We start from the raw sequence: 26420 nt of genomic DNA, 5'->3' as shown, positions 1-26420 counted from the left end.
CAAAGAAGGAGAGCGTGCCCTCTTTTCACTCACGTGACCCTACCAAGTTAGGAAAGATAAGCTTATTAACCCATACGATTACCTTCATTTCCAACTCCTAGTGTGGCCCAAAACAAGCAAACTATGATTAGAAAAATAAAAAGTTAACCCATCTTTACATATGACTGTCTCTATTACATCTTATAACCTAATCAAATGAAACGAAACAAAACAAAACAAAACCTTGTTCCCATTGAGACAGATATATACATTTCTTTCTTCGAGGACGATTCACCAACGGTTCTGCGTGACGCCACGTCATCCTTAAAGATGCACAACATTTTAACGAATCAACCGTGAATTGGAAGCTGGTAAAAGAGAGAACCTTCCCAGCTCGGACACGCCGTCAGACTCGCCCGGCGGGCGAGTCGTCATCTACGGCGGCGCCGCCACCGCCGCCGCCGAGGCAGTCGAAGGAGCCCTTGACGCTGCCGAGCTTCCCCCTCGTCGATCCTTCTCCCTCCCCCTTCTTCACCGAGCCCTCTCCTCCTTCACCTCTCCTCCCGGTCGCCCACGACGGGAACTTCGCCGAGAACGTCCTCGCCAAGAACGAGTTCCACCGGCCCGACCGGCCAAGCCGGATACTCCTCCCTCCTCGGCTACTCCCTTCCCCTCCTCCTCCTCCTCCTCCTCCTCCGCGATACCCCCTCCTTGAGCTCCCTTCTCCAACCGTTGGGAACGCGACGAGGCTCCTCGACCGCTTAAGCTTACCCGCGGTGATGATTTCCTTCCTAATGTGGTGCGGCAACCGGAGGGTGAATCGGTCCAAGCTCTCCTCCGGCCGGACCGCCAAGGAGTGTCCGGTCGAGTGCGACCTCGGGAACCGCGCCGGTCGGACCGCCCTCCTCTGGCTTCCAATCCGATCCAATTCGATCGCCTCCTCTCTAGTCCTGAACACAGTTCCCCCTTCCTCGCCGCCGTCGTTGTTAGCAACATCGATCACCACCGCCTCACCTCCCCGCTCCCCCGCCGCAGCCGATTCGAGATCGGCGGCCAGCGGCGACGGCGCGTCGGGATCGGGGACGAGATTCGTTCTGCAAACAGGGCAAGTGACGTGGGACGAGAGCCACGCGTCGATGCAATCGGGGTGGAAGACGTGGCTGCACTTGGGGAGGAGGCGGAGCGTCTCCTCGTCCTCGAACTCGCTCAAGCAAACCGCGCACTCGAGGGCCCCCTTGCCGATCTTATGCTCCTTCACCTCGGAGTACACCAGCGTCGGGAACGTATCGAGGACCGCCTTATCGAGCCCCCTCTGCCGCCGCGACCGGCCCATGGCCCCGGCGATACCCCCTCGGAGGGATCGGCGGCCGCCCCCGCCGTCGCCGTCGTCGCTGCACTGGCGGAGGAAGATGGAGAAGAATCCGAGGAAGAAGAAGGCACTGACGAGGACGACGATGAGGACGGCGACGGTGGGGTTGAAGCTAGCCTGGCCGTAGAAGCCGGCATCGTTGCCGTTGTTGTTGTTGTTCGGTGACTGTTGCGCTAGTGTTACCGAGGCGGTGACCAATAGAAGGAGTAGAAGGAAAGGGCGCGTGCGCGTCGTCGTCGGCATCATCGCGGATAATTAACACGTTTCCAGAGAGAGAGAGAGAGAGAGAGAGAGAGAGAGAGAGAGAGAGAGAGAGGTTTTAGGTGCGAGTGAAGCAGATGGGATTATAAAGCCGTGGCGGCCAAGCTAATTAATCTCCCTATTTACAAATCACACCCTGCCATTTCTCATTTTTACGGATTGAGCAATAAGACCTAAGACCTAATCGATATTTAGGTCTCTCTCTTTGTGTCTGGAAAGAAGGATTGCGTGTTTGATCAATGGATTGAGAGGTGGGTTGGTGCTATTTGGTCAAAGGGAATGAATTAGTTTTACGGTATTGTGTGTGTACAAATTTAAAAGAGATGGATGCATTCTGGAAGGCTTATTATTTTGAGCTTGACCGGAGTTCTCACGACTTCTTGGGTATTGAATTGCATGACACCAGCGGCTACGCACACTCAGTTCCCCGAGTCAATAATCAAGAAATTTTATAAACTATAATTAAATACGTATTAACAATACGCATTAATATTATATTTTTTTTTAATATTATCTAGAAAAATACAAATTGTGATCGAACAATAAAATACTACAATTGCCTTATTTTTATCTTTACTAATAACTAATACTTGTTTGGGTATTATACTTCTATCTCCAGTTTTAAAAAGTATTATGTGAATGTGACCTTTTAAAAAAAGGATTAAAGACATTTAAATCCTACTTATGATTAAAATAAAACGTTAGTTTTTTTATTAAACTTAACTGAATGATGTTAAAATAACTAAAATATCTTTATCGTGTTTGTTAGAGAAGACATGCAAGTTTTAAGATAATATAGCTAATGACGAAAATAGCTATGGTAGTCAGTTAAATTTAATTGAAAAATGATTCGTTGCACTTCAGTCATAAGTACAAGAACTGATTTGAGATTTTTTAAAATATCTCTATCGTGTTTGTTAAAGAAGACGTACAAGTTTTAAGATAATGTAGCTAATGACCAAAATAGCCATGATAGTCAGTTAAATTTAATTGAAAAATTAGTCGTCTCACTTCAGTCATAAATAGATTTGAGATTTTTTAAAGTACATGGGCTAAAGTGATTTGAGGCATAAGTACACAAAAGTAAAATATATTTAACCCTTAGAAAAATTTATAACTAGATAGTTGTATAAATAATTTATTTATAGTAACATTTGATATTGAGAGACTGCACTTCATTCTAGAACAGAGATTAGAGAGGTCTACGCAGTGATGATGATATATATTGAAATCAATTAACAAAATAATCCTACGTACAATTAAGGCAAGAAGTAGTCCATGATTTAAAGGGATCATAATTACATTGACAAAGAAGAAAGAATTTTGGGTTTATATAGAACAACAAGAAAACTTATTCGGAAATATATTTTATCATGGGATATAAATTTAATTCATGATTCTTGTAATTAATTATCATTAGATTCATGCAATATAAACACAAAAAGTAGTTCTAGAACGTCTCTATCTTCTATTGAATCTAGATGCATGGTATCAAAGCAAGTGGGTACTTTTGATAGTATATGTTCCTCTGAATTTTGATGGCATCACCAGAATTATATATGACTGAATAAAGTTAAGGAGAAAGAGAAGCAAAATGGTTCATATTTAAGCCATTCTTTGGGAAATAGGTTTTATTAATACACTTACACATTGGAGAGGACAAAGTCGGCTCCATTTTCTTGGAGAAATTTATCCAAAATATTCTATATTTTTTTCTTTATTTATTATCGTTCATACTCAAGTATATTAGTATTTATCATTTGACTATATATTTTGGTGTTAATATCTCAAATATACTATGTTGTTATTTCTATTAATAAAAAATTATCATATAAATGAGTTAACATAACTATAGACATAAAGTGATCTTAATATCTTTGAATAACTTATTTTAAGATTAAGATAAAAATGAAGGGCATCATATCTTAAGATTAAATTAGGAATATCGAATGATAAATTTTTATATAATAAAATATGAATAATAATAAAATTTTCCTCTTTTAATACATACAGAAGACTTACTATAAATGTTATAGGTTGGAAGCCCACCTACCACCTTCCACCATCTACCTATCATAATTAAAGTTAGACCTTTCTTTAGATAATGAAATAATAGAATGGACTAACCTCTTGCAACAAAGGAAATATTATAAATCACATTCTATATATGACCTATATTTTGATTTTCACTCCGTCATTAAGTATTTTATAATTAGACCCTATATTTTTTTATAATTTTTATTTAACACTCTGATATTATTTTGACTAACTGACTTGACTAAAATTTTAAAATGCATTCTCCTCCTTTCTACCCCCTCCCCCATCTTACTTTAACCACCTCCTCGCATCATCGTCATTGCCACCACCTTCTCTCATCTTCCCTTCCGACTCCTCTTCTACCTATCATTTATCCGATCAGAGATTCGCTAGAGAAGATGGAACGAGTTGATCATCTCGACTGACTCTGATTTAGAGATCAAAATCTCTGACTTGGGCATGATGAGGTGATGTAGATTATAGGAAAGATGGGAGAGAATAAAGAGGACATAGGTAATTTAAATATTTTATAAATTATTTAGTATATTATAATAAAATATTTTTTTATTTGTACTGTTCAAGTTAATACATGATGTTAGATAAAATTATAGGACAAATATGGGGTCGAGTTACAAAATCTTTCGATGTGTGAACCATAAAATAGGTAAAATATAAAGTATGATTTGTAAAAATTTCCTACTATAAAAAGGATGCTCTTAATTATTATTAACTTACCAAATATTCTAAAAACTTAATTTATTAAAATAATAATTTTTATATTTTATATTTTAACATTCCTTCTTACTTTTAAGCCATTTTAATAAGCCTAGAAAATAAATTTAATTTAAATAGGTGGAGTTTTTATGCGGTCATTTTAAGATTTAAACACATAAAAAATGGCTCCGATTCTGATACCTATATTAGCTCACCGACTTCTCTAAAAATTTAAGCCAGAGAATAATAACTTTTATATTATATATTCTTAAAAAACAATCCAAGCTCAGCAAAAGAAAAAAAGAATAATAAATAAAAGGATTAAATAAGATGGAGGGCTTAGGTTAAAATGGCTGTCCAAATTGCCCCACTCGGATACAAAGCATAGTATATATACTTAGCATAAATATTCTGTCATTTTATACTAGTGGAAAAAGAATAAAAAATGAGCCTTATCCTTATCCCTAGTTTTTATTCCTTCCACACTTTATAATAAACGTACAATTTACCTGACCCCGTTTCTCTTTTATTATAGTTTCATGTACATGGCAACTGCCTTCGATTTCCAACGGCATTGTTTCAATATATATATATATATATATATATATATAACAGAGGATAAGTAGGAAAGCTATATGATTCTACGAATAAGTCTCCATCTCTTCCATGGCAAGGGCTTGCTTTCTTCTTAATACTTTTAGTTGCAAGAATATGCAGTTGAAAGTTGAATGTTGAAAGATATTGGGTTGGACAAAGGAGGGGAAGGGGGGAAAATTAGAACCGGGTCATCGATTGACTACGAGGTCAACATCTTATTATCTCAATATTTCCTTGTAACCATCGTGAGGAGTTTTGTCTCTGACTGAGAAAAAACGCTCCATTGATGTCTTTGGTCTTCTAGACCAAGGTCGGTGGCTCCAATTAGATTTTGGTAATGACATAGATTTAGGATATTTATGATTCAATAAGAACTATTAATTTCTCTCTCCTAATTGAACGGTTGAGATTAAATAGTTCTAAATAAAATTAACCAGAATTACCCGTTCACTTTTCTAAATTGTAAGAATAAATTAGTCATATTTTATTTTATCTATTTTTTTTATAAAAAATAAAATTAATAATGAATCGATAGAAGTTAACGCTCATATTATTAAGAAACGGTTATAAAGATAAGCAATAAGAAAAAAATTCTTAAATTCTAATTTTTCTATCGATTAATCTAATCACACATATAAAATGTCTTATATATCTTTTAATTTATGAAAGTATGAAAATTAATTTTAGTTAGTATAGCATCATTGCTCTAAAAATAAAATGTAGGGTATTTTTAATAAATGACCTCGTTATCATACTTAATATATTATTGGAGAGTGGTTCCACAATAAACATCATATATATTTATATCACTTCCCCGGGAGAATCCAAACTCCATAATAACGCAAAGAATAAGTCTTTTGTTTTCAAGCTCCACCACAGCATCCAATCAATTGAGTCGTTTTAGTAGGCCCCATAAGTGTTTTTACGGGGTGCCGGCCTGGCGGGTAGAGTTGCTGCCACGTGCGCGGAAATTAAAGCGGGCATGCAAACCCGACGGCGAAGAAAAGACGGCGCCAAACCACTCACTCAGCACTCCTTTATTGAAGGGAAATTTGCAGGTAACACCCTACATTTAAGTGTAGATTGTAGGAAGCATGTGATTCGCAAATAGTGGAAAAATAGGGTTTGAAGTGCAAACTCAATAAATACATGCCCATAGGCACAAATTTCCTTCACTTTTTAATATTTTTAGGTACAACTTGACCAGAGTTTAAATCCTAATAGCTTTAACTGAAACACAGCTAAATTCAAATATAAGAAGAAGAAGAAGATGAAATCTTCTTCTATTCCAATTGAATATAAATGAAAATTTTTATTCATAAAATTTTCAGGAAAAAGAATCCTGTATGCTAGTAATATCACTTGTATGATGTGTCTCAGGCTTTTATTTGGTCATCAAGCAATTGAAAGAATTATTGAGATTTGAGGGATGAATACCCCAAGAATGAGAAGATCTTCGAAAATTCTTCGTGTCGAGCGCTTGTCGAAGTTTATCCATTCAAACCAGGTAATATCAGTAGAGATATCCCACATGCCAATGCAAGCACTAGAAGAAAATTTGGGCTTTTAATTGATGAACTACCTGCAAAAAGTTTTTTAAAATTTAATCAGATATAGTTTCTGAAACATTTCAATGCAACTGTTAGAACTATAAAGAAAGAACAAACTCGGAACTCGGTGGCATGCGAGTCATTTATCATAAGAAAATTTAGGAAAAAACTTATTGGAGATGCTTCAAGAAAAGAAAAGTGTAAAAAGGAGATAGATTGTGTATATATATAACTAGAAAAGATCAATAACCTACCAAACAGAAGGTACTTGTTCTTAATATTCCACTCGAAATCCCAATGAACTCTATCATTCTTCAGTGTCCAATATGACCACCCAAAAGAGGCATTATTATAGACCTCTAGTTGAGCTCTTCCAAACATCTGGTATTGGATCTGAGTAGCATTTGGCACACTCCATTCATTGACCCATTCACCTGAATGATGCAAAGAAAGATCGCATATGTTAGTCATCGCCAAATTTTTTTTTAAACAGCTATAATATGGGAAAAATCCTATGCAATAAGTAGGACTATGTGCAGAGTAAACTAGAAATACATATCCATAGGGGTCAACTGCTTCCAAGACAAGGGAAACTTAAGAGAAAAACTTAGAATCAGAACACAGATATCAATATGTATCATTTTGATTGCCCAAAGCATCAAACCTTCAAAAAGTAATACACCGAGTTGACAATTATAAGAAACTTGGATAACATTAAGATAGAGAAAAGCAAGGCCGAGGTCTAATAGGCTCTCGTGAAAAGTTAAAATAATAATGTCGTAAATGTTAAACCGAGTAAACATACCAATAAAGACAAGAGGTCCATTCGCACTGTTCAACGCTTGCAACTGCGATGCTCTGCTCTTGAATATAAACTGAATATTCTCCACCCCGGACATGTTGTCGAAATATGGATCAAACAGGTTATAGTAATGTAAATCTACAACAATTTTTGAAGTACCAATGTTAGCCTGATAAAGCTCCATAGGGTCTGCATTTCCTATTCTCTGGCAGATAATAACATACGCTGTTGACGAATAATTTCGAACAATCTGGTAGCCTCTCATGTAATAAGAAACTAAAACATCCAGAGGAACTGCACTTGCAGAAGGCTCATTTAAAAGCTCAATGCCTAACAGAGCAGAATTTTTTGCATATCTGCAAAGAAAAAAAAATTGTGTAGTAGCCAAAAGAATCAACTGTAAGTGCAATGCCTGTTAAATTCTTTTAGCATAAATGATGATTCCTTGACTGCCATGTGTCTAAATAAATGCATAAATGGTGACAAGAAGCACTTTTTACAAACATTTTCTGTTTTACATCACTAACCTTATCCCTGTTCTAATTGCTAATGATGAGTAATTATGAGAAAAGCTACCTTGCAGACAAAAAGTCAATAGCATCCAAGGTTTGTGAGATATAATTTGGTGATGGCCAATCTACCGAACCATCTCTACTAGCACTATGTTCCATCCCATTCTGTGAGCCAGGAGCAGCATGGAGATCAATGATGCACTTCAACTTATAAGTCCTGAACTCAAAATGAAAAAAAACTTGTTATTCATTTAAAATTCAAAAGTTGTACTAGTTGAGAAACTTATAGATGTCCTCTTACAAACTGCAAAGAATAGTTTAGAAATTAGACCTACTGTGCCCATGAAAATGCTCTATCAAGAGCAGCCAAGGATCCTCCAATGAAAGGAGCTGGTGGATTGGGATCTTGAGCAATCCACCATCCAACAGGAATCCTCACGGTATTTATACCATTCTGGTATAGGAAATCAAAGTCGCGCTCAGTGACAAAGTTGCTTCTATGAGTCTGCAGAATAAAGAAACTTACATACCGTTGAAAAAAGAATAAACAAGTATAATTTATATGTCAATTTACAAAAGAACATTGTCAAATTAGGAAGTACACTCCTAGGAAGCATCTCCATCTAATTTTTAGCCTCAAAAGATCCAGGATAGTTGGTATTTCTCGTAAAAAATTTGGCAAAGTTGTAAAAGAACTTACTGTCAAAACCTGTTTGGCTACGTCATGTCCATATCCGTTTGCAAGCTGGAAGTCTCCATGCAAACTATTAGAAACAATTATCATTTCAAATGTTGCTGCATTATCATCCCACCCTGGTTCCACTTGATAATTTGAATAAAGCAGACTATCATTTGTTACCTAAATGAAATAGACAGATGTTTAGCCTGATGTCCATGACACTTATTCGTGTATTAGTTTCATTGAACATATAGAAACAAACAAAAATAATAACAAGCAATATTTTGGAAATTTTGAATGAAGAAACTGAGTCCAAGTAGTACTTGCAAGTAGCTTCCTGTCAAAAGTTTAATGTGAACCCTTGTATCATTTCTTTCAACGTAAAAGGTTCCAGTCATTGTTGGCATATCTGCTGTTGCTGAGATTAAATCATCCACACTGCTTGATGTTAAAAATTGACCTTGAAAGCATCGGAACTGAAATTCTTTATCTGATACTCTCCATAGCTGCTATCAACGAAAATAAATTTTAAAAAAAAGAGCAAATAGATAAAGTTGGAATTTCTTGTATAACGGAACATGAGAAAATTTAGCAGAATAAAGAGCATAAAGAACAAGGATTATTTGTAAATTTGCAACTTTGCAAGAGGGGGAAAATTGCTACAATGATATTGCATTGTGAGAATTTTATAAGGGTAAGTGCAGGCAATGGGTTGACTTATAAGTAACCAAAAGAAGATTCTAAGTAACCAAATAATTCTATTCCTCCACAAGGCTGGCATCACATGCTCATGGCAATGTCAAGATACTCAGTTATGCAGGCTGGCGAAAAATATTAAGCACAACATTCTGGATGAGTTATCCTAGCGTCACTGGAATTTTGAAGATCTATTGTTTGACATCATTCACATTTAGAATTCTTGAAATCTAAGAATGGATGTGTAACATTAGATGAACTTGCCAAAAACATCACAACGATAAGAGGATGCAATATTTAAGAAAGAGCCTATCAACCAATTCACAGCAAATAATATACTATAATGAAGAAAGAACTAAATGGCAATCGTCAATCAAATGTATCTCATTCTGTTCCCTTATGTATAAAAGCTACAAAATGTTCATACCGAAGCACCCAAATTAACAATTGACCGAGCAAATAGATAAGCAGAATGATGTGCAAACATAACTGAAAATTATCAAAAGGAGCAAACATTGTATCGAAATGAATTCTAGGTTTTTCCATCTAACTGAATATTTTCCCAATTTCACAGAAGTGAATAAGGTGTAGTTCGTCTCCAATCCATAACTCAATTCCAAATCCAGGAAACTTCAATGACACAATTGAAGCAAACTCTAGAGCATTACAGACCTTGAAGGTCTCCCATGATGAACCAATGTCCCGGTCGACGGTCACATTCGAGCCGCCTCCATCCGCAGCACTGACATACTTCTGAAGCATCACTGATTTGAGCTGCACCTGGGTACCATCCTAATACCAAACCAAGAAAAGATAAACCCATTTGCCTCCACGGAGAAAACCCACAATCCCAAAGTGCAATTGCTGACTTACGAGCATGTCACCGTTAGGAATTCCATCAAACAGAGAAGGCTTGATCCATCCCTCCACCACCAACCACCCACCCAAGTTTACTCCCCTGATCTTAGAGAAGCCATCCACTAAAACCCCACCACCAAAACATCATAATCACAAAGAAGAACAGCACAGGGACTAGATTTTGACAACAAAAATAGAGTAAACTTCACCTGAAGAAAGAGTAAATGGGGAGAGAACCCAAGAAAGAATGAAGAAACCAAATACCCATCTGCCACAATGACCCATCTCCGCCGTGGCAAAGAAAGGCGACAATGGGGCCCCAAGAAGCTATTGATGGAGCCTTGATGGAGAAGAAGGAGGAGGAGATCGACCCACAACTCCGAATTGAGCATAGAAAAGTAGGAGGACGTGACAGGGGAAGGGAGACCTCGTACCTTTCTTGCACCCAAGTTTATCCCAAGGAGAGCTCTCCAAGCACGCCATCATACGATCTATACCTTATTAATCTTAAATAAAAACCCATGGCCGAAAACAAAGCTATATATATACACAAAGGAGCACTCTTTGCAGCTTCCCCACTTCTTGCTAATTAGTTTGGCAAAGAAAGATCCGAAAACGACAACTCACCCTTTCCCAAAGGGAAAGGAGAGTGGTAGAGGAAGACATACTACTTGTCCTCGTCGCCTTCTTGTATCCATGTAATATTGAATACGTCAGGGGGTCATCCGCAAGTTTATGCATGGCGAATTGGCGAGGCCTCGGCAGTCGGCATGATCAATGTGTGGACGTGATAAGGGCGATCGTGATTCGCATGGTCCACCAAACACCATTGTTTGGCTTTGGAGGGCTTCTTTATAAACTACTACAGGGGACCAGCTTGGATTTCCAAATCTTTTGTACCTACTGGTATAAAATTCTCTCTCGAATTTTTGAGGCCCAAACTGCAATGCTTTTGGAAAGCCCATCAGAAGACTCTACTTTGGGCCGGGCTGGGAGGCCCATAAACCATTAAAATGCTGCATAATATATTCCTACTCCTGGATTTGATTTGATTTACATTTCTTTTATATTTTTTTTCAAAACTGTGAGGTAGACTTGCCGCTATGAAAACCCATTAAAAAAATTGTCATACTGAGATGATTAAAAAAAGAGAGGAAGAAAAGCTCATATTGTAGGAGTAGGAGGGTATCCGAATTCAAATCCAAACTCCATGGATGATTCAGCTTCTTCCATCTAACACCACCATCACCAAGAAATTAACTGATCTTTTGGATTGCATCGTAGAATCTATGGGTAGGCATGGAATATGGGGGGGGGGGGTATGGGATGTCAACTCAAAGATAGAGAGGGGGAGAGAGAAAGAAAGGGACGTGAGAAAGGAGTAGAGCCAAAAGGCAGCACACTTTTTTTCTCTTTTGTTTTTGTGGCATCATGTACGAGTAAAATACATCCAAATTGGAGACCGATTAGGTTCTCATTCATTGAAACCGACACATCCCACACGGGAAGTCTCTTTCTAGAGCTTTTTAATTAACGTTAGCTCGCTTTCCTTGTCGGAAATATATATATATATATATATATACACACACACATATGCTTCTAGATGTGGGGTTCCGACCTTGCTTATAGGAATTTACTCCCGCTTTTTCTTTTCAATTTTCCATTATTTAGAATAAGTTCAATGTTAGTAATAGTTATGCTAATTTTTAATAATAGCGTAAGAGAGTTTAATTAGTCTAGTATAAACTACTCTTGTGTTTCTTTATAAACTAGTACGACACATAATAATTATACTTTATGTGATATAAAATTAAAGTTTGACATGAAAATATTTTTTGTAATGGATCGATCCTTTACTTGCTATGGTAGTATAAGGAGAATTCCGCTACAATTTCAATTTCTTCTCCTCTCTCTCTCTCTCTCTCTCTCTCTCGTTTGAGGGTCTTCACCATCGCCGCAGCCGGCTCTTCTCTCCCCTCCTCTAGCTTAGTCGCTAGGTGGAGGGGAGAAGCCTTTCGCTCTAATTAGAGGTTTCTACTTCTCTACTTTTAGCGTCTTCTTCTTTTCCCTTTCTTTCTCTCTTCCTTTCTTGCTGCCAATATCCCTTGCCCTCTCCATGTTTTGTCCTCATTCGTTGGAATTACGGCATTCCACCACATCCCCGCTAAATCTGCAGTTCACCTCCTTTTCTTTCTTTAATATAATTAATTCAAGATCATAAGTTATTTGACATAGACAGCTTACATTAATTTTCAAACTTAAAAAAGACGTTGGCATCACAATCTAGCGATATTCTCATGCCCCCACATTGTCTTCCCTTTTTTTTTTTTCTTTTAGATAAATTTGGATGAGAGCGATAGATTTCGTTCATTAGGGTTCTAACAAGTAACACCGACCCCAATGGTAAATTAAAGGTTCACGCATTTCGAGGAAGCAACTTGGTACTGTCGCACAAGACGCCAATATGAATTCATGACGTTGCCACACTGTAATGCTTGTCCTATAATATATGATTAATTACCCTAATCCAGCCTTAATCTTTCCTGCTGTCTGCTTAACTATTTTATTGTTTTTATTGCGCAGCATTCGAGGGCTTTTGTAATTTAATTATATTTAATTCTTTAATTTAGCATATAAAACTGAATACAAATATTTTGTTAAGAGTCTATTATAGTAGAAGCCTTGTATAATTGGTATGTTTATTAATGTAGAATCTTTAATCAATTAAGTTAGACTGGCCAGGCATGTTCCGTAGAGTATTACTTAATTGATGTTACATTCTACGTGCATAAAAGTACTTGGTATAAAAGTATAATCCATTTGTGGATTGATAGATTGGTACCACAATTTGAGCTTCTTGATGCTTGAGGAGTACTACAACAACAACTCACCAATAAGCAAAGCTTCAACTTTATATTCAGATTCTTATCTTAAAATATTTATTATTGGTAAAGGCCTTTAAAAAGGCTCGCTAACTCTCTCTCTCTCTCTCTCTCTCTCTCTCTCTCTCTCTCTCTCTCTCTCTCTCTCTCTCTATATATATATATATATATATATATTATATATATATATATATATTATTACAAACAAAAAAATATCGAGCTAATGTGAGCAGGCGAGTTTATCTAAAAGATATACTCAATTCTCAATCAATAAACCTCATGGTATCGTACGGACCTCGATCAGTGCATGCATGGTATTGGTACATGTATAATGTGGTCCTGTTCATGTGTCATCTTGCATGATACAAATACCAAATCACACTTATTATCCTACTAATCTGCTGCCATAGACTGCCACGTACGTCGATCTGGTGATAAGGGGAAATGCATGCATGCATGTGAGTATGTGAGTGTGGGGATATGGTCTGATAAAGCTTAGCTAGCTTTGTCTGGACGACGTACGTGAGCGAAAAGGAGATAGCAGAGCTCAGAAGTTTTGCATGCAAGTTGACATCTTATGACATATATATATACATGGTGATTAAAACCAAGCCTTTTCATTCCCCAGGTTAATTTGCTAATGACAAAACGTCACAAATTTTTTGGAATCCTCTTGTCTACTGCTACTACTATTATTACCCCAAGTTTGCCATTCAGATGAGAAGAAGAGTTTAAATTCCTAATATCTCTCACACTTAATAAGCAATAAATCCTAGTATCAGAGCTGATAGTTTAAAAATTTTGAATTATTTTTTGATCATTACTAATTTGATTGCTCTTATAAACTTGAGTTTCTTTTAGATAATAAGATATAATACTATAGTAGTCTAGGTGGAGCAAACCCTAGAATAAAATATTGCTCTCTTTCCCAATGGGACGCATAAATGTTGCACAAAACTAGACACCCCATTTTGATAAGTATGTTTGTATTTGATTTGCATATTAGTTTCTTTCAATTCCATAACTTACCCATTTGTCTAAATAGGGTGAAAGAGAATCTTCTAGGGGTTTAACAACAAGATGCCATATACCCATATATTAACAACTTAGCATATTAATATATTAGCATAATATGGGAATCATATCCACTAGAAAGTGAGGGCATATTGGGTGGATTAGGGTCCCATGCCAATTGGGTTTTGGATTCACTTGGCAGGTTGCTTCCCTGGCCCTCAGAGATCAACCCTAATCTGAGTCAAGATCCAAATTTGCAACCCCACCCTCCAAATTTGATCAAGGAAAAAAGAAGAAGAAGAGAAAGAAAAGAATTAGCCACCTTGTGCAAATTGTTGAATAATTAATCCTATTATTGCTTAAAATAATTTGCATGGATGGCGTAATATGCCACCAGGAACAGGAGCCTTGATGGAATCTTGCATGATGAAATCGTCACGATTAATTAGTGTAAAAAAGTTGCGATTAGGTTAAGCTAAAAAGGATGTACTTCTCCAAAGGAGGACACCTATTAGCTCTTAATCATTTATTTAATATGACTGGAAATCTTCAGTATCTCGTAAACAATGACCTATTTAAAATTGGTTAGGGTACAGTGACACCAGCTGGTACTCTTGTCTTAATTAGATTTGAGCACTTAATTCATTTCTTATTGTAGTCATATCGGACTATGTGTGTTGTTTGTTGAGGACTTGTAACTTGTACTACTGGAAGGAAAAGAATATGTAGTAGCAAACTAATTAGCATGAAGGTCTATAGCAATTGGTTGTAAGAATCTATGGTAAAAATATACCACAGATGACATTAGTATATTCTCCATTCCTGGCGCATGATGGTAATACCCTTTAATTGGTACTGTAATTACCATCACACATTTGATGTAAATCCGTCAATTTCAATTAGGACTGATTATGTGATGTTCTTGCGTCAACCCTAGTAGAGGAACTCTGCTAGGGTTTCTCTCCACCGGCACTAAAGCCAGTATTTTTTTCTTTCTTTTTTTCATCTCCACTTCGTGTCTTGCTCTATTATGTTCCTCTCTTCTCCTCATTCTAAGTCACCATAGCCTCATTGCTGATGTCGTTGCAACTCCTCCCATTACAAAGACCTATGATCGCCATCATTGTCGCCCCAGCCCCATCTCAATTGCTTCATTCTCTTTGTTGGCGCATTTCCATCATCACAGTTTCATTCTTCCTCCTTTTAGGCAATATGATGTTAAATGAGATTTTGATAGCTATAGAGTCACTTTTTCCCTTATATGTATCTTCTTAGGTTTTCTACGGTCATATTTCTACATTGCTTTAAGATCCACAACAATCGAGATGAGGCGTAAAATCTGATTAGATTTAATGAATCTATTTACTTAGGCTGTCCATAAAAATAAAATAAAAAAATGGGATTCATTTTCGTTATATTTTTTTCATTATTAAAGATGTCTTTTTTCAATTATAAATAAACATCTCAAAATATCTGTTATTCTCCCTTTTTTCAATTATATAGGTTTCTTCGTCGATAATGAAGTATATAGTCACTAATCATACTACTTAAAAGCAAAGAAATATAGAGACATAAAAATATGAAACAATGCGCAATATTTTATTGACTTGTGATTAACACTCCGACTTTAAACTATTTATAATTTGACTTCGTTTTTTAACCTACAATGCTCATATTACGCTCTGGATTAATTTAAGCTAACTAAACTCTAAAAAAATAATATCTTAATAGGAATATTTTGTTAGGGATACTTATTTATTTCTTAAAATACCCCCTCTCTCTCTCTCTCTCTCTCTTTTCTTGTATTCAACTTTTCAAATACCCCTTGTCTAAAATAAATCCAGATTTCTTCAGGAACATTTCTTAAGGATATTTTATAATATTTGATTAATATGAATTATGTCTTCTAATTGCAATGTTAGGGTAGGATTTAAGGATTCTACCTCGGAAACATTAAAATCATGGGATCCACCCATCCATTCGTGTCAACATTAGAAAATTAATTTCGTTAGCTACTTGCACGGATGCCAGGGACTAACTGGACCCTCCAATTATTGTACAATTTTGTGAAGGCAATCACTCTTCCTATCATCTAACTTTTCTCACCAATAATACAACTCAAATCAACTACATTTTTATGATCAGATGAAATGCTTAATTGTTTCTTATGTCAATTCGAGCTGTACTGGAAGAAACTTCTTTCATTTTTGCTGTTCCTTCCCATGTCTCAATGTTTCACTTCTTTTAGATTGTAAATAAAGTTGAAAACTCTTTTGTAAGATTTGTATGATGACCTACAACTACAAAGAGTGAATAGAAGAAATATAGGAAAGTGGAGAACTGCCTTTGTAGAAGATGATTGCAATGGAAGAGGAGGATTCTTTGTCGTCCTCAGTACAAACATGAGCTGTTGAGCATGGGTTTCAGGTGGCCTTCTCTTGCTAGTTCTTTAAAATAATTTGATAAAATAAAAGGAGATGGATTTTAGACAGAAGTGACCTTACTTTATTTTCAATAGAAAGAGGAACTAAATGTTGTGCAGTCATTATGTGTGGGTTATTTGCACATTATTGCCTTACAAGGTAGTAATAACTAGAAGGCCAGGAGGCCTAAGGTGTAGTTTAAATATAAAGCCAAAGGGCATCCCAGCATTGCACGCTACAGCCTTCCTTACAAAAATATAAAAGCCAGAAGGCCTAAAATGTAGTCCAAGGGTGAATGAATCGCTGCTGGGGCACCTATTTTGAGTGTGTGCGCATGTTAATACCTCAGAAGGCAGAGCCAAAAGGCCTAAGTTTCAATTATTTCATCTATTTATAATCGTTGATTCTTGAGAACAAATTGCTTTCACAAAATTGTTCACCTTATTGCTGATCTAAAATGTTTGAAAACTCACAAACTTTTCTAAACATTTTACAAAATAAACCTATATATATATATATATATATATATATATATATATATGCAGATGAGTCAGAACTTTTTCTTAGTAAGGGAATCAAAAAAGACAAGGGAAAACACTTTGGGTCTCACTTTTTTTCTTTTTTTTTTTAAAAAAAATTTACTTAAAAGGAGACACTTCCAAGACATGCAGAGCCCCTAGCCCTCCTAGGCTCCTCTAATTCCTCCAATCCCTCCAATCCCTCCTTTCCAACCTTTTTCTCCTCTAATATTTAGTGTCTCTGGGCCCAGACAAGACAAACCAAATTATAGCCTAATCAAAGCACAATCAAAACCCCAAGTTGGCATTCCCAGGTCCCTCCCATTCTATCCATAATTCAACCCCTGGTTTCCAGCTTCCTTACCACAAACAAACACCAATTCCACCAACTCATCACCACCATGCTACATTGCTACATGTTACTTGTTCCTTCCTCCCTTGTCCTCTTCTGGCAGCCTTGTGTTGTCTTTGCCACCTCTCCTGCCTTTAAAAACACCCTCTTCTCCCCCCACTCATGGAGGAAAGTTGAGTTGGGCCCTCTCTGTTTTCCTTCCCTTCTGAGCTCTTTTTTCTTGGAGTCAGTCCATAGGTGGAGGTGGAAGAGGATGGCACTTGAAGCAGTGGTCTTCCCAAAAGACCTTCTTGGTTGCACCATTGGAGGGGTACCATGGGGTTATGGTAACAACTCCAATGGGTTGAAGGAAGAGGATGACCAAGTCGAGAAGAGGGTGTTTGATGGAATGCCTGGGAGTTGGGGCACCTCTTGCTCATCCATTTTGCATGGACTTGAGGAATGGGATGTGAATTCCTCCGGGGACGGTAGCGTCGGTGGTGAGGGCGTAGTCGCGGGTCAAGAGGCGGCGGCGGCGGCCTGCGGCCGGAGGAAGAGGCGGCGAACCAAGAGCATCAAGAACAAGGAGGAGGTTGAGAACCAGAGGATGACCCACATCGCCGTCGAGCGCAACCGCCGGAAACAGATGAACGAGTACCTCGCCGTCCTCCGGTCGCTAATGCCGGTTTCCTATGTCCAAAGAGTAATCTCCTCTTAAAAACTTTTTAGGCCCAAATTTTACTGTTCTTGGGTTGGTAGAGAGCCTAACCTGCTATTAGCATTACGTTACATCCAAAGTTTTGTACCTTTTTGTTGCACATGCTTGTGTAATTCTAGGCCTAGTACCAACTCTTCTCCTCTTTAATTTTAACCAGGGCGATCAAGCTTCCATAATTGGAGGTGCAATAAATTTTGTCAAGGAGTTAGAACAACTCCTTCAATCTCTGGAGGCCCAGAAGAGAACCAAGCAGAGCTCAGACACTGCTCCTTTTGCTGGCTTCTTTGCATTCCCTCAGTACTCTCGAAGCACAGGTAGTGCTGCAACCTCCGCTTTACCCAACTTAGATGGAGATGCAGAAGAGAACCGAGCGGCCATGGCTGACATAGAGGTGACCATGGTGGAGAGCCATGCAAGTCTTAAGGTTTTCGCAAGGCGGCGGCCGAAGCAGCTGCTGAAGATGCTGGTGGGACTGCAAAATCTCAGGCTCTCCACTATGCACCTCAATGTTACCACGGTTGATCAAATGGTGCTCTACTCTCTTAGTCTCAAGGTAATCTAAGATTTGTAACATTCTAATTCTATTAGGTTCTAGCTTTTAATGACGGTTCTAAGTTTGTTTCTTTGATTGATTTAGGTGGAAGATGATTGCCAGCTCTCATCAGTGGATGACATTGCCACTGCGGTCAATCAAATGCTTGGCAAGATTGAAGAGGAGTCTGGTTGTAGCTAATCTTGTGTGTATTACTGTAATCCTAACAATTGGGTTTTAGTTATATGTGATCTTTTAATTAAGGGTCTTCTTTTGTGCTTAATGATCGGTGTTATATATATATAATCTATGTTTATGTGGAAAAAGAAGAAGAAGAAGAAGAAGATTCTTAGACAAGAGTTATCTAAGCACTGTACATCTTATGTCATGGATTAAGAGAAGTTTGAGTTTTAGGATGAGATGTCCTTTTCATACAACTTCTTTTGTTTATCCTTATCAATGATTTAAAAGTGAAAGGAGAGATAATTAATTTCTCTAAATGCTGCATTCCAGCAGGAAAAGGAGTAAAATAACTGATAAAAAATTAGCAATTAGTAACGAGGACCCACATATAAACATCTCATACGTTTCCTTTCTCATTTCTATAATCAAAAGAGACAAGGAAAAGAGTGAGAGTAGCCTCAAAAGCTGTAAACCAAGCTTGTAAGCTAAGCTGCCGTACACAATTTGACAATTGACAGGAGAAGAGATGCTCTCCCTCCCAGGGAGAATTAGAGATTTTCGGAGAGTGTTCAATTCATGCAAGCAAGTTGCAAGATTAATTTAATAATTAATCTCTCATCATCATGTAGTAAGAGTTTCCAAAGACATCATCCTGTTAAAAAAAACTAACTTAAATTCAGCAGCTCATACAAAAACTTCTTATCCTTATTCAAGTCTAGAGCACTTCTTTGCAAGACAACATATTTTAAAGAACTTCTCGTCATCATCACCAGATCATCAACATCTAAAGAAACGCATAGGATTTTAGAAGAAAATTAAACATTTAGTTTGCAATCTGAAAGGAATCCCCCAGCATAGTAAGGGTAAATATATCATCAAACATGTCAAGAACTTCTACATCATATAGATCTCTAGCATCAAAAATACCAAACAGTGGACTTTGAATATTTCTTGGAGTATAAGAATGACCAACTGCTTAATTATTCTCTCTGTTCGAGAGTAAAGAAGCTCAATGAAGAGCTCTAGTCTGTAATACTTTCATACACTGTGTTCTTGTTCTTCCACAAGCTAAGTAGATGTTGTAAAGAGAGATAAACTCCATCACAGAGACAATCTATGTTTTATCTTTAACATCATCCACACTCTGCTATATAGCTAATTCTCATTTGATCTTAAAAATATGGATATTATTTTATATTTATCTTAGTCTTAAAAAACTTAAACATATAAAGATCACTCTGCATAAATGAAACATAAAGTCAGAGTATTTTTGAGACGATAAGCAAAACAAAATACAGACCATAAGAAGAATATTTATACAGCAAAGTGCAAAAGATTATAAAAGGCCAAGCATAGGGAGTTTCTAATTTATTTTTCAAAATTCTAACAATGGGCATATATAAAAACAAAGCTGTAGCTAAAACAAGACCAGAATCCGAGGGAGATACACAATTAGGACAGAGGAAATGGACCCCTCTAATGGGAGCAAGAACAAAGAGACAGTTGACTATGTTAATGGCTTCATCCATTCCACTGCGGGAAATCGACAAAGATTATAGGTGTCAGAAGTCAAGCTCAATCAGACATGTCGTTCGACTGCAATCGAAACATGTGAGAGAATCCATCAGAAAGTTTTGTAGAGGTGAGTTTGGTGGTCCAACATTATTGATTGGAGTTATTGATTCTGTCTGTGAGGCAGATTAATGCCATTGCGTTGATGGCTACCATAATAATTTTCCAAGGAAATTTGCAAATTTCTAACGAGAGAAAACTCTTTCATTTTCAAGACAGACAAATACTGCTCAAAATGTAAATAAAACGATAACAACATTCACATTGAAAGAGTTCGGATTCAAACCCTCCAGAAGAATTTTGACTAAAGTATTTCGGGGTGGGCTCCTTACAGTTTATTTCTATCGGAGAATTGACTTAAATGTTTAGCTTAATTAATCTTTTAAAAATTAGGCCTAAATGCATTATATGCTAAGGATATATATAGAGAGGGCTAACCTACTTATGAGAGACGATAAAAGGAGATGATCTTAGTGTCTCCACTTAGAGATAAACATATTTGTAATAAACTGGGATAATCTCGGCCCAAATCTGACTTAGATCTAATTCGATCCTTGCTGAGGTTAGTAATGGATGATACGAGCCAGAACTTTGCCTGCCCAGCCTGATGAGCCTAAGCCAACTATCTTTCACTTAGACCTGTAGCGCGAAGTTCATGTAGAACCCCAGAATTACTAATTAGGCATGTCATCTAGATTATCTCAATATATAACATTTAATAAAAGAGAGGCTAGTTTGGAGTTAAAAACACACATTCTCATTTTTAACCTTTTAATAAACAGGTTGTTTAGAAAATATTATGATAATTTTAATTCTTCTCTTATGCTTATAAATAAATAATAATTTTTAAAAAAAATTCATCACATATTCTTATACTTCCTTTACTCTCTCAAATCTCTTAATAATTCTCCTCCAAATTAAAGACTTAAATTTTTTAAAATAATCTTAGAAAATTAAGACTAATTATGTATCAATTTCAAGGAAGCCTCTCTCTTATGTTGTGTGGCACTTGATGTGACTACGTGTCATTTGGAGCATGAGAACACGTGTCGCCACCGTTAGTCAATGCTGCTTCCCGAGTCAAACACGAAATCTTTTTCCGATAGTACCCCCTCTGTCTTTTTCTCCCAAAACTCCATATTATGCAGTAGGAAAAGAGGGAAAAAAGAGGTAGTTAAATATGGAATCGTGGGCCAGGCCCAATTATGGACTAAATTCTTCTCAGAGTATCTAATAACGACTACTAGAATCATGGGCCACATAATGACCCAGAGAAACAAACAAAAAAATCATTGCCTATCCATCCAGATTTGCCCCGTTACGCCCGGCTCAAGCCCGATATCTTACAGGATAATGCGCGGTAATGAGATAAAATATTTTAGTCCGAACCCGATGCGGCCTGAGTGAATCATGTGCGACCCGACAAACACAAACCTAATCCAATCTGACCTAAAAGCTTCGCCTGGCCGGCGATCACCTCTATCTAAACTCTAATGCATAGAGCTTTAAAGTTATAAAAATAAATAAATTAAAATTTGGGATTATGACAAGTTTGGATAATTCTGGAAGCTTTAAAAGTAGAGCCGGAAGAGTAGCCCAAAACTAGGCTATGCCGGATGTGGACCGATGGGCCTACAACTGAGCCGACTCTTAAGATAGCCCAATAATGAAAGCTCAACAAGGAGGACCCACGTGGCTAACATCACTCTTAATTTCATCATGATTAAGGGTATCCCCTTAATCAGTTCATCTTAATCGTAATTATGAAACAAATTCGACAGAGCTGGAACTGAGCCCACCTGGAGTTGCCACGTGTAGCTGATTAAGAAGCCTTTGGAGTAGGTATAGCTGTATAGGGACATCTAGAGCAGGTTAAGGTCATGGACAGAGGGACTTGTTCTTACCAACTCCAAAATGTAATTAAACTCTTTAGTAATTCAATTAGTTAATTCATTAACTCTAGGTATACAGCATCAGGGGAGGCGTGCATTTGATGATTAGCCCTACCATGTCTCGCCATCATAACAAGCTATAAACTTAAAAGCCAATTAGTAAACTAGTAAAGTTGTGAGGAATATTAGACAAAGTGCACCAACTCCTACTCACGACAACTAATTAAGCCAACCACTCCAAGTCTTTTATATATAGAACCCCCACATTGATCTCCTCTCTTCTCAAAACAAAGTATACTAGAGGAGAATATATGGCTTGTTACAGTAGCTCTTTAGCTTTAGGTTTGCTTCTTCTCATCAGCTATGTCTCATGGGGTTCGGCCACCGTCCACACCGTCGGCGACTCGTCCGGTTGGACCACCGGTTTCGACTACAGTAGCTGGGCTGCCGGCAAGACCTTCGTCGTCGGCGATAGCCTCTGTTAGTATAGTTCTTTCAGATAGGGAGTGATGTCTTATTTATAATAAATGAGGGAGGGTTAATTCACGAATAATACTCTCTTATGCACGTAGTATGATTGACTAATAAATATTTAATGCAGTTTTCAACTACGCATCCGGTGCGCACACCGTAAACCAGGTGAGCTCAGGTGACTACACATCATGCTCGACGGCCAACTCGATCAACAGCGACAGCAGCGGCGAGACGACGCTCCCTCTCAGCACCGCCGGCACGCACTACTTCATCTGCGGCGTGCCGGGCCACTGCAGCGGCGGCATGAAGCTCGCCGTCACCGTCGCCGCGGCGGCCTCGACCACGCCTTCCTCTCCCACTCCTCCTTCCTCCTCCGCCACCCCGACCACTCCCACCGCCACCAAGAACTCCGGCGGCGTCCGCCTCTCGCCGGCTTCCTTGGTAGTTATGGCGTTTGCAGTGATTCTAGCCCTTAATTTAGGCCTCTTCTAGGGCTCGTCAGGGTAGAGGCAGTGCTGTTTATTTTCTTGTACGTCGTGCATTTGTGAGTGTAGTGCCATGGCTTGTGCTCTATTTGAATTTATTTTAATTTCCTTATATTGCTTTGTTTTTTTTTTTTTTTTGTTCTAATGAAGTTTAAGAAACGTAGGAAGTCGAGTTTTAGAAAGTGGATGATGATGGAGTCGGGTTCGCCTAACGCGATGGTAGTGGTTAATTTACTTTTTGACGTTTTACTCCTAGAAAATATAATTATAAATGCAAGAAGACAGAGGAGGTTGGCATGAGGAAAGAGTGAGCTCTAAGAGTTGGTATGAATGCTATCGTTTACTTACTCCCAATGCGATTTGTGCAAACTAGCACCTCTCATGCACTCTCAGTAAATAACGTAGGAGTTCAGAAAATTCACACATTTCTTTCCTTTTCTCCTTTTTCTTTTGATCATTTCCAAAAAAAATTAAAATTATTTTTTGATTCCGCAGTACCACCTTATTCTTATTTCACTTTAATTTCTTTTCTTTTATTGCTACTGTTAGTTCCTCCCGGGTAAAATAAAAAATGGTTAATCCTACAAAATCCAGATGAATCTTTTTTGCATAGAAGAATCAGAGAATAATCCATGAAATGCTTTAAGTTCTCTTATATGAGGCCCAGAACCAGAACTGACTCAAAGCCCATGTAAGAAAAACTCTATCCAGATTAGGTCTAATGATAATAAATATAAAGAGTCGTGACATTTAAGCAAGCATGATTGAAGGCAATGGATGTATGAAACCCAATCCCAGATTAAATTGGAGAATATTTCTTAAAGCCCTCCCATTTAATGGGCCGAAGCAGGCCCGACTTGTGTAATTATCCAAGTCTGTATAAGTAATTATTAGGAACCATTGAGCCAGTTTTATCTGGGCAAATGCTTCTAATGATCAATGGCTAATCCACTTCGTTGCTGCATAAGAGAGGGGATTACTAAAAATTAGAGCAAATATAAATAAATTGTCCTTCTCAACTTGATTAAGAAGCCGATTAGGGAGTTCTAAAACGTTATTCCAAGTTTTCGTAGATTCCATATTTGCCCCTACAAAACATCATTAATTAACAAACCGTATATGAGAAGATATTGCAAATTCACGCAGAAAAGGAGGGTATAAAAGAAATAAAAACAAAGAACACAAAAATAATTCTTCCCTCTCTCTCTCTCTCTCTCTCTCTCTCTCTCTCTCTCTCTCTTAAGTCTTAACAAAGCCAATGCGAAAAATAAATCCCAGGAAAAAGAACAAAGAAAAAGGAGGAAATAACGAAGGAAACTTTGAATAATTACAATAAAGTTAATCCACGCAGAATAAAGCAGCAGATAAGAGCGAGAGTAGCAATGATCACAGATCCATCACCGAGCGCCGTCCGATCAACAATCCACGGCGGAGATCTCTCCGAGACGATCTAGAAGACGTAAGCGACGGCAACGGCGGCGGCGGCGGCGACGACCCAGGAGGCGGGGCGGATCCCGTAGGCGGCATTGCCGTCGACGGGGGCCTCAGCTGGGGGAGAGACGACGGAGGAGGTGAGGGTGGGGAACTTATCGGGGAAGTTGATGGGGCCGGGGCGGGGGCCTTGGATTTGGGGGCGGGAGCCGGGGCCTTAGGGGCCGGTGCTGGGGGTGACGTTGGGGGAGCGACGGGGGGAGCCGTGGGGGGAGCTGTTGGGGGAGTCGTCGGCGGAGTTGTCGGGGGAGAGGTAGGGGGTGGGGACACCGGTGCCACGGCGGGGGAGATCATCGGGGCCTGAGCGGAGGAGGTCACTGCGAGTAAGGCGATCGCCGCGGCAAGGAGGGGAAAGGTAGAGACCGCCATTGCCAAATGCCGCGAGCGATCGATTGAGAGAGAGATTATTAAGCTTAGGATTTTTGGTTAACAGAGAGGAGGGTAGGGTGGTTATATAAAGGGAAAGGGTCGCTGGAATGGTATGGGTATTTTTCAAAATAACACCGTACAATCCGGAATATAATGAATAGAATCAGGATAATGGTAACCGTATCGGTCTTGAGAATCTTGCCACTTACTACCTCTAGAAAATGGAAATTACACATTAGCTCTTTTATATAGTATTGATCAAGATCTTATAAGAGAGCTTAATGGATATAGACAAAAAACAAAACAAAAAAGTATTATTATCCTGGTCCGACATGTAGCTTGGAAAACTAATCCAACTCTCCGAGTAAAATTTATTCAATAATAAATCTAATATTTGTAGGATATTTTCTCTCTGTGAGTTGGTAAGATATTTTGTCTCACTCTACGTAACTTATATGCTTGTCAAAATATAAGTATGTTTTGATTTGAGAGTTAAAATTTAAAAACTATTATATAACATAAGCTTTTTAATAAACAGATAACTAACTATTCAAGTATAATGTTCTCTTAACCGCGTCGACGCGACTGAAGCACTTTAATGTGAAATTACGTGGGATCACGTAATTAAAGTAGTCTGTGTGACTAGAAGCTTCTCCAATTGTTTATATACTTTACTTTTGACCTTAATCTCAAAACAATAATACTTAAGAGGGGAAACAGCGTGACAGATGGGAAACAGCATTATATTGGTTTAAAATTGTAGCAGGCGAGAAATAACATGGATAAGGACTGCCAATCATAACTCATAAGAGATTATGATCAGTTTGAGGTTATTAAATTCTTGGTCGATTTTAATAACAACATATTTGCTGAGGGATTAACGTGAAGAGCATATGGATAGATGCATGCCACTTTCAACCCAGCTGGATTAGGAAATTAAACATGGAGAGCAAGTAAGTACTCGATTAGAAAATAGTGCATGAAGCAGGTCGCCTGCCCCTTCTCGCAAGAACAAACTTCTTATTTACTTTGGAAGAGCATTAGTATTATGGTAATTTGAAAATATACTGAGATGGGTTTACAGATATATAATCTGAGTGAAATTGTAAGAATAGAGACGAATTTAAGGAGCAGAAAGGAAATAAAGTCACAAACTAAGATCGACGTATTTGTAGATACTGCATATGTAATGTAGAAATAGATATAATTTTAAACAAACAGCCATCAAATTTCCCGTCAGCTTTCGTTTCCAGGTGGAGAGACATAGAAACCGTGTTTCAACATCCAGTCTAGTTGAATGGATGTTGAAATACAATATATAATTTAGATTAGTACATGAAGACCCTACATAAGAGGATCATTATCAAAATATTGTGTTTAATTTATATATGTATATGCAACATATTTCAAGATCTGCTTTCATAAATGTAATATATTTACCTCAATGTTTGCACCCAGATAGAACCATCAGAAATCACCATA

General features: G+C 37.9%; 4 protein-coding genes across 5 annotated transcripts; 2 read left to right on the top strand and 2 right to left on the bottom strand.

The window, feature by feature from the left end:
- Positions 1–103: 103 nt before the first annotated feature.
- LOC140800354 (uncharacterized) lies at positions 104–1979 on the bottom strand. The gene has a single exon (XM_073155094.1). The coding sequence runs from the start codon at positions 1592–1594 to the stop codon at positions 386–388; it is 1209 nt and encodes a 402-aa protein (XP_073011195.1). The 5' UTR covers positions 1595–1979; the 3' UTR covers positions 104–385.
- Positions 1980–6113: 4134 nt separating this feature from the next.
- LOC140799603 (probable glucan 1,3-beta-glucosidase A) lies at positions 6114–10734 on the bottom strand. Of its 2 annotated transcripts, none has more exons than XM_073153982.1 (10): positions 10264–10734; positions 10070–10176; positions 9869–9988; positions 8824–9009; positions 8522–8680; positions 8157–8326; positions 7886–8038; positions 7313–7665; positions 6762–6941; positions 6114–6539 (listed from the first exon to the last, which is right to left on the bottom strand). In XM_073153982.1, exons 1-10 carry the CDS (start codon positions 10337–10339, stop codon positions 6448–6450), a joined length of 1596 nt encoding a protein of 531 aa, XP_073010083.1. In that variant the 5' UTR covers positions 10340–10734; the 3' UTR covers positions 6114–6447. The 2 variants fall into 2 exon arrangements, with proteins under 2 accessions (XP_073010083.1, XP_073010084.1); XM_073153983.1 differs by having other exon boundaries at positions 8824–9006; positions 10264–10723.
- Positions 10735–17116: 6382 nt separating this feature from the next.
- On the top strand, positions 17117–18909 carry LOC140799875 (transcription factor bHLH94-like). Its single transcript, XM_073154384.1, has 3 exons — positions 17117–17925; positions 18098–18493; positions 18578–18909. The coding sequence occupies exons 1-3, from the start codon at positions 17293–17295 to the stop codon at positions 18671–18673; spliced, it is 1125 nt and encodes a 374-aa protein (XP_073010485.1). The 5' UTR covers positions 17117–17292; the 3' UTR covers positions 18674–18909.
- A 3468-nt stretch (positions 18910–22377) lies between these two features.
- Positions 22378–23245, top strand: LOC140800042 (mavicyanin). Its single transcript, XM_073154676.1, has 2 exons — positions 22378–22599; positions 22721–23245. Exons 1-2 carry the CDS (start codon positions 22431–22433, stop codon positions 23083–23085), a joined length of 534 nt encoding a protein of 177 aa, XP_073010777.1. The 5' UTR covers positions 22378–22430; the 3' UTR covers positions 23086–23245.
- The last annotated feature ends 3175 nt before the right edge of the window (positions 23246–26420 follow it).

Source organism: Typha latifolia, chromosome 13 (assembly GCF_019914945.1).
Source record: "Typha latifolia isolate L0001 chromosome 13, TyphaL0001v2, whole genome shotgun sequence".
Taxonomy (NCBI): Eukaryota; Viridiplantae; Streptophyta; class Magnoliopsida; order Poales; family Typhaceae; genus Typha; species Typha latifolia.
This window is presented reverse-complemented; position numbering and strand designations above follow the sequence as displayed.